The sequence below is a fragment of the Thermobia domestica genome, chromosome 1 (genome assembly GCF_964235325.1).
Source record: "Thermobia domestica chromosome 1, izTheDome1.hap1.1, whole genome shotgun sequence".
NCBI lineage: Eukaryota > Metazoa > Arthropoda > Insecta > Zygentoma > Lepismatidae > Thermobia > Thermobia domestica.
Genome location: NC_137454.1, coordinates 19769901 through 19778651, shown reverse-complemented (window position 1 = coordinate 19778651; position 8751 = coordinate 19769901). Strand labels below are relative to the sequence as shown.

The 8751-nt window shown below is 36.8% G+C and overlaps 1 protein-coding gene across 1 annotated transcript; it reads left to right on the top strand.

Annotated features, from left to right (window-relative positions):
* The first annotated feature begins 2198 nt into the window (after positions 1–2198).
* Positions 2199–7460, top strand: LOC145689747 (uncharacterized). The gene has a single exon (XM_081764256.1). It carries the CDS (start codon positions 2199–2201, stop codon positions 7458–7460), a length of 5262 nt encoding a protein of 1753 aa, XP_081620382.1.
* The last annotated feature ends 1291 nt before the right edge of the window (positions 7461–8751 follow it).

Sequence of the window (8751 nt, the reverse complement as noted above, 5' to 3'; positions counted from 1 at the left end):
ATCAGCAAATATATTAGTTACTGCACATGTAAATTAGTAATAAAATAAGTAGTTGTTATTTTAAAAAATACTGTATAAATTGATTCAGAATTCCATCGTACCAAAGTAGGTCTACGTAGAAAGTATCTTAAGAAGTATCCTGAAAGAGATTTTTACATATATAGAATATGCAGTAGATTCTCTTTTATACTGTAATAATAGTCCTATACGTGAATGGCGGGAAAAAATCTCGGAAGCCAGGCCGTCATGGCGACTGAAAACTCGAGTTTGGCGTCTAGCTAATTTACGGTCTAAACATATAGGTCAATGTATCAAATTGGACTTGTGTTATTATGGTGCCTAGTTTTCAGAATAAGCTCTAAGGTTAAGAAGAAAATTTTTCAACCACCATATATACACAAATTAGTAAACTTATTGCAACTTCATCTGCGCATATGATGATATTCTTTATTGAGAGAAAACTAAATGATCAAATTAAATTAGATTAGGTTCAGAATATTAACAATTATTACACAGTACTCTATTGTTTATTGAATGATTCATATTACTGGTAAGATTTGAAATGTGAACGTAAAATAAAAGCAAGGATAGAAATGGCGAATGAAGCATTTATGAAGAAGAAAAGAATTATTAGTGAAGATCTGAAATGTGATGGGGGAAATAAAAGCAAAGATAGGAAAGGGGAAAGACTCTTTAGGAAGAAGAAATGCATTATTAGTAAAGATCTGAAATGTGAAGGGGGAAATAAAAGCAAAGATAGGAAAGGGAAAATACTCTTTAGGAAGAAGAAATGCATTATTAGTGAAGATCTGAAATGTGAAGGGGAGACTCTTTAGGAAGAAGAAATGCATTATTAGTAAAGATCTGAAATGTGAAGGGGGAAATAAAAGCAAAGATAGGAAAGGGAAAATACTCTTTAGGAAGAAGAAATGCATTATTAGTGAAGATCTGAAATGTGAAGGGGGAAATAAAAGCAAAGATAGGAAAGGGAAAATACTCTTTAGGAAGAAGAAATGCATTATTAGTAAAGATCTGAAATGTCATGAGGGAAATAAAAGCAAAGATAGGAAAGGGAAAATACTCTTTAGGAAGAAGAAATGCATTATTAGTGAAGATCTGAAATGTGAAGGGGGAAATAAAAGCAAAGATAGGAAAGGGAAAATACTCTTTAGGAAGAAGAAATGCATTATTAGTGAAGATATAAAATGTCATGAGGGAAATAAAAGCAAAGATAGGAAAGGGGAAAGACTCTTTAGGAAGAAGAAAAGCACTATTATTAAAGATTTGAAATGTGAAGAGGAAATAAAAGCAAGAATAAGGATGGTAAATAGAGCCTTTAGGAAGAAGAAATGCATTATCAGTGAAGATCTGAAATGTGATGGGAAAATAAAAGCAGGGATAGGAATAACGAAAGAAGCTTTAGGAAGAAGAAAATCATATTTTCTTGGTGATTGAGTGAGCAATAAATAATGCTTCAAAGAGTTCGGAAGGTAAATGTGAAGATGAGCGAAGAAAATTTATTGAATTGAACTAAGAAACAATTATGAAGTATTAGCAAAGATTGCCAACAAAAGATGCGACATTGAAGATAGATGAATAGAGTAAACGACACTTATTACGGCTTTTGAGAAGAAACTTTATTGTTAGGACTGTGATTAAATAATAATATAGTAAAACGTAAAATTGGAGAGAAACAAAATTGTAGTTGATGAAGGATAATAAAGAAGGCAATTGTTATAGTAAAACGGTAATTAGCTAAGAATTCTATCAGTACACTTGCTAGACTCGATGTAGATTAGTGGTCATCCTGGTTGGAAGTTGATAATTGCAAGAAATAAAGTTGAGAAAGATGCGTTACGAGAAAGAAACGTGGACATTATTAAGAAACTTTCAAATTGTGAGTGTGAAGAAACTTACGGATGGTTGGAACGAAAATCTAACGAGGAAGGGTTAACAAAATTTGATTTTTCTAAAAAAAAACTCATTATAAAAGTTGTTGGATTTGTTATGGCAACATTTGTGCCGAGTTTTGTTCTTCTTTTGTTTTTCTTTTGTTCTTCGCTCGCTCGTTTTGTATCAGCTGTAGTGCAAGTGCTAATGTTAGAATAAAAATAGTATTTTTTGCCTTCTATAATATAATATTAACGTTTTATTGTAACATCTGGCGACCGTGACACGACTGAAAAACAACTTAAATAATGGAGAAGGCAAAAAGAGTGAGAACAGTGGCGAGAGCTGTATTTACAAAAATCGCAAAAAATGTGGAGCAGTGCTGTAATGCCGCGAATGTGAACATTGACGAACTTAAAGTGAACTTCGAATTATTGGAGGATAAATACAGGGTAGTTGATGAAGCACACAATGAATACATTGAACTGTTATTAAAAGAAGAATTCCAAGAAGATGATTTGATTCAGGAAACAGAAGCACAAGATAAGTATGTTCTGACATTTTATAGTCTTCGTACGAAAGTTCAAGAGTTGATCGATAAGCATGCATCAAATTCAACTCGTGATACAGACAGTGTTTCGACAGAAGGTAAGAAACGGGGTATTAAGTTACCGGTAATTGAATTGAAGAAGTTTGATGGTGACTTAAAGAATTGGTTACCGTTTTGGAGTCAGTTCAATCGAATCGATGCGGACACGAATATCGCAAACAGTGACAAATTTCAATATTTAGTTCAGGCCACTCTACCCGGTTCAAGAGCACGCCAATTTGTTGAAAGTTTCCCGTTATGTGAAGAAAACTATCCGAAAGTGATTGAAGGTTTGAAGTCACGTTTCGGTCGTGAAGATACATTGGTAGAAGTGTATGTGAGGGAACTTTTAAAACTGGTGTTAAGCAATTTGAACAGTAATAAGCAATTAGAACTCAGTGCCTTGTACGACAAAATTGAGTCACAATTACGAGCATTAAGTACATTAGGAGTGACGACAGACAAATGCGCAGCAATGCTGTACCCACTAGTGGAATCGTGTTTACCTGAGGAACTTTTGCGAGCATGGCAAAGGGGAACTACGAACTATGGAGAATCTACAGTGGAAAATAGACTGGAAAATTTAATGTTGTTTGTGAGAAAAGAAGTTGAAAGTGAAGAGCGAATAGCACTTGCAGTTGCGGGCTTTGATTTGAAAGATACTTCCAGTGCGATAAAGAAAAGGAAGGATCGAAGTAGTCCCACAGAAACTGTTCCAACAGCGGCAGAGTTAGTTAATTGTAAAGGTGACCCAGAGAAATGTATTTTTTGTAGTGATTTTCATGTTAGCGAAGAGTGTTCGAAGGCACGTAACTGGTCTTTCGAGGAAAAAACAAAGGTGTTAAAAGCAAAAGGTTGTTGTTTCAAATGTCTAAAACCGGGGCATGTTAGCAGTAGATGTAGAGTAAAATTAAAATGCGCCAAGTGCAAGGGACAACATTCATACATTATGTGCAAGGGACCAAAAGGTAACAAGGAAAATGACGGTACAGTGAAACAAAGTGTAACGAAACCGGTTATTGAAAATACATTAACTAATAACGTGTATGCCGAAACGTTTTTGCAAACATTAGTTGTAAAAGTAAGGGGTCAAGAGACAGAAAGGGAGGTAAGAGCAATTATAGATACAGGTTCCCAACGATCGTACATTCGAACAGCTACCGCATTGGAAATGGGATACGAAAGTGTTAAAAAAGAAAGTGTTATGCATGCACTCTTTGGAGGTATTTGTTCTGCACCTTATGAACATAGTTGTTATCAAGTTAGGTTGTATAGTCTGAAAGGAGATTATGCATGCAATTTTGAAGCGCTGAACCAAGATACAATATGTAGCAATGTGACGTCAGTGGTTGAAGGTCCTTGGATACAGGAGTTAAAAAATTTTGGTGTAGAAATTTACTTCAGGAACCCTGGCGCGATAGAAATTTTAATTGGTTCTGACATTGCAGGAAAACTTTTTACTGGGAAAAGAATTGTGTTGAAGTCCGGATTGGTAGCTATGGAAACATTGCTTGGTTGGGTTTTAATGGGCAAAGTTAAAGTACGTGGTGATGTTAAATTCTCGTCTATGGCAACGATGTCCATGTTTTGTAAAGAAGCATCTATAGCGGATTTATGGCGGTTAGATGTTCTTGGTATCACAGATCCTGCGGAAAAGAAGACAAAATTGGAAGCTCAGCAAGCAGTAATGGATTACTCTAATAAGACCGTAGCTATTAATGAGGAGAAGAGGCACGAAGTAATGTTACCTTGGATAGAAGGACATCCTACACTTCCTAGTAATATTGAGATGTGCAAAAGAAGATTGAATACACTTATTGCTAAGTTGAAGAAGGAAAACCGTTACGAAGACTATCAACAAGTGTTGAATGAATGGATATATGATGGCGTAATAGAAGAAGTTCCACCAGAAGAAAAGGATAGAGAAGGGCATTATTTACCTCATCGCCATGTAGTCAAGGAAAGCAGTACGACGAAAATACGTCCCGTCTTCGATGCATCAGCCAGGGAGAAAAATTATCCTTCATTGAATCAGTGTTTAGAGAAGGGTATTAATTTGATCGAAATGATACCCTCAATTTTGATAAAGTTTAGGTTAAATAGAATCGGAGTTGTATCCGATATCAAGAGAGCATTTTTACAAATTAGTGTTTGTAAAAGAGACCGTGACTTTTTGAGATTTTTGTGGGTTGACCAGGAGGGAAACGAAAAGATATTTCGTCACAAGCGTGTAGTTTTTGGGGTGAACTGTAGTCCATTTTTGCTGTGTGCAGTGATAGAACATCATCTTAAGTTAGAAATGGAAAAACAAAGAGAAGGAAAAAGCCAATATTCCAGAGAAGTCATCGCTCAGCTTTCGAAGTGCTTTTATGTGGACAATTGCGTTACCAGCGTAAGGAATGAAGAGGAGCTTCATCACTTCATTAATGAAAGTACCCAAGTAATGGCGAAAGCTGGATTTGAGCTGAGAGGGTGGGAGCACACTTCTTTTGGAGAGATGGAGCAAGACAACGGAGTACCAGTCTTAGGTCTACAGTGGGAAACGAAATCTGACACTTTGGCAATAAGACCAGAATGCTGCGACGGGTTGATACCAGAAGTTCTTACTAAGAGGGTTATTTTGTCGTTTGCAAATAGGATATTTGACCCCATAGGGATTACTTCTCCAGTGACGTTGTATCCAAAGATCCTTTTGCAAGAAATTTGGCGATTGGAATTAAGTTGGGACGAAGTACCAGGGGCAGTAAGGAAGAAATTTTTACAGTGGGTAGGTGAATTGCCTTTGTTGAAAGAACTTTCATTTCCTAGATGTATCCAAGGAGATTCAGAAAATTGTAGTCTACATGTGTTCTGTGATGCAAGTGAAAGAGCCTATGCTACGGCAGTTTTTCTTAGAACTGTTACAAGAGAAAACATTAATGTGCAGTTAGTACAAGCCAAGACAAGAGTTGCTCCTATAAAGAAATCAACCATAGCAAGATTAGAATTATTGGCAGCTACTATTGGTGGGAGACTAGCTACTTCTGTGATTGAGGCCTTGAATCTTGAAGGTATACAGATTTATTATTGGACAGATTCTACAACAGTTCTTGCATGGATTAAACGAGATGAGCAATGGAATACTTTTGTTTGGAATCGAGTGCAAGAAATCCGAAAATTAAGTGAAAAGGAAACTTGGCATTACGTACCAGGAACCATGAATCCGGCGGATTTACCATCGAGAGGATGTACTTCAGAACAACTGCTTGAGTCAAAATGGTGGGAAGGTCCTTCGTGGCTGCGACGACCCAAGGAGGAATGGCCAGAACAGAAGTATGAGTACAAAGAAGAAATCATTACGCAGGAAAAGAAAAAGACGGTCTCATCAGTTATGCTTAATGTTGGAAAGGAGGACAGTGACTGGTATTATCGGTATCCTTCCAAATACGAAAAATTAGTTCGCATAATAGGTTGGATGAAAAGATTTATTCATAATTGTCGTTCTAAGCAAAGAAGAAGCAACGAGTTGTCTGTTGAAGAATTGTTGTCAGCAGAGAAGACAGTTATTAGACTTGTTCAAACAGATTCCTTTGAGGGTGTTGGCGACAAGAATTTGAAATCTTTGTGTCCGTTCGAAGACAATGACAAACTCATCAGAATAAAAACCAAAATTACAGAACTTTCAGATGTTGAAACCTTCCGTTATCCAGTTGTGTTGCCAAGCACACATCCAGTAGTAAAAATGTTAGTGTACGATAAACATGTGGAAGCTTGTCACGTTGGTGTTCAAGGTTTGTTGAGTCTTCTTAGGGAACAGTTTTGGATACTCAAAGGAAGAAAAACTATTCGATCTATAATAAAGCAATGTGTCATATGTAAACGATATACTGCCAAGAAGTTGGAACCAATCCCTGCAGCTCTACCCGAAGATAGAATCAGAGATGCAGCAGTGTTTGAAGTAACGGGAGTGGACTTTACCGGACCAGTTAGACTACGAGATGGAGGAAAAGCTTGGATTTGTATATTTACCTGTGCAGTATATAGAGCAGTGCATTTGGAGCTTGTTTCCGGATTATCAACGAGTGACTTTCTTCAAGCCCTTAGAAGATTTATAGCGCGTCGAGGCCGTCCTTCGGTCATTTACAGTGACAATGGCACGAATTTTGTTGGCACAGAAAATTTATTGGGCAGACTGGATTGGAAATGTATAACGTCTTTTGCAGGTGTGAAACGCATCAAGTGGAAATTCAATCCACCCAGTGCTGCTTGGTGGGGTGGATGGTGGGAGCGTTTAATTCGATTAATGAAAGGACTGTTAAGGAGAATACTTGGGAAGGCTTCTCTAAATTATGAAGAATTCATTACAGTGTTGTGTGACTGTGAAGCTGTCATGAATGGTCGGCCGTTAACTTATGTTTCTGATGATAGTTCGGATTTATTAGCTTTAACTCCAGCTATGTTTCTGCAGCAAGTTAGAGAAGTAGGAGTACCGGATCTCGACAACTTGGAATCCGTTAACCTACAAAAACGGTTGAGATATTGTCATAAACTCAGGGAACAGTTACGCAGTAGATTTCGCAGTGAATATTTGGGACAGTTGGTGCAGCATTGGAAATCTAGAAGAGACCATAGTGAAATCAAAATAGGGGATGTTGTACTTGTAGAAAACGAGAACTTGAAACGTTTAGAATGGCCTTTAGCAAGAGTTGTTGAAATATTACCTGGACGTGACGGTGAAGTACGACTTGTGCGGTTGAAGACACGTACCGGATTGATGATGAGACCAGTGCAACGAGTTTTTCCCCTGGAAGTTCATTCAAATGAGATACCACAGGTGTTGAAAGAACCAGCAGTGTATCGTAGTGATGAACAAATGGACGGAGTGAGTGATAAAAACACAGAGACTGAATGTGAAACAAAACTTCAAACTGTTACAACTCGAACTGGTAGAAAAGTGAAACCTCCTACCAGATTAGATCTTTTGTGTATACTTAAAAAATAAATAATGTTTGTTGTGGTTGAGTTACTAGTTCCCTCAACGTAACTCAAGGTGGGAGGATGTTGGATTTGTTATGGCAACATTTGTGCCGAGTTTTGTTCTTCTTTTGTTTTTCTTTTGTTCTTCGCTCGCTCGTTTTGTATCAGCTGTAGTGCAAGTGCTAATGTTAGAATAAAAATAGTATTTTTTGCCTTCTATAATATAATATTAACGTTTTATTGTAACAAAAGTATTGTAAACGTGAAACTGGTTAGGACGTCTTTCAAAAAGAATTCTCCTTACCTGGGATGTAGTAGAAGCTGACAGAAGAATACTGGACGTGTTGGGCAATATGAAAGAAGAAAATTATGTTAAAATGAAGAGATTAGCAGAGAATCGTAACGTGTGGAGGCTTCTAACTTGGAGCAATTACGTGCTTCCAGTGACTTACAGAATAATTATGATTATGACAATGATGAGATGACGCTATGATCTTATAGGTAACAACGTTTGACCATGAATGATTCCTTGCTCTTTAGACCGGTTCGGTAAGCAGCTTGTAGGTAGGTAGAATTGAATTTAGAGCTATTTTCAGCACTGAGACCAGAGCCACATCTACTATATGTGCAACACGTTCGTTTCGCACGGGGCGGTAAGTTTCGAAGGGCGGTAAAATCTGTCATAACTATATTGTTTAAAATAAATATTTCTTGTTGGAAACAGATTTCATGATCATGGTAGTTAAATTTACGGAGCTGACATATTTGAATACTACATTCATAAATCACACTTGCATTAGTTTAAAGTCATATAGAGAGTGGTAAAACAAATTATCAAACAAATCCCAGGATGAATTGCTGAATTGTTGTCAAATACAAGAACTCAATTCTCGAGCGAACACCTGTTCCATTTAATTAGTTATCACAATTTGGATATAAAATCTAGTCTTGTCTTTGTCATAAACAAGTTCCTTATCATTGAAGGTGGAAACAAGGTTTTTTCTTTAAAAAAAACAGATGTAGAAGGAAAATCAAGAAATAAAGGTAAGAAATCTAGTTGCACTGGAATTGCAAACTGATATATTGATATTGAAGTTTGATATTGAATTCTATAAAAAGGATAACCATCTTTCCTCTGTGTTTGCTTTATCTTTCACTAACATTATAGATTATTATTTACAGAAAAAATAGACACAATGAGATTATATTTGTAGCGTTTTTAGGGCTTTCTAAGTGCGAGTGCTATTCCCCCGCCATGTTGTTCATGGTGGGATAGCATACTTCAAATCGTGACTTTTAAGAGTTGTTCTCTCTGG

Excerpts from the sequence above, each read along its gene's own strand:
- LOC145689747 (XM_081764256.1), top strand. The coding sequence starts at position 2,199 with ATGGAGAAGGCAAAAAGAGTGAGAACAGTGGCGAGAGCTGTATTTACA.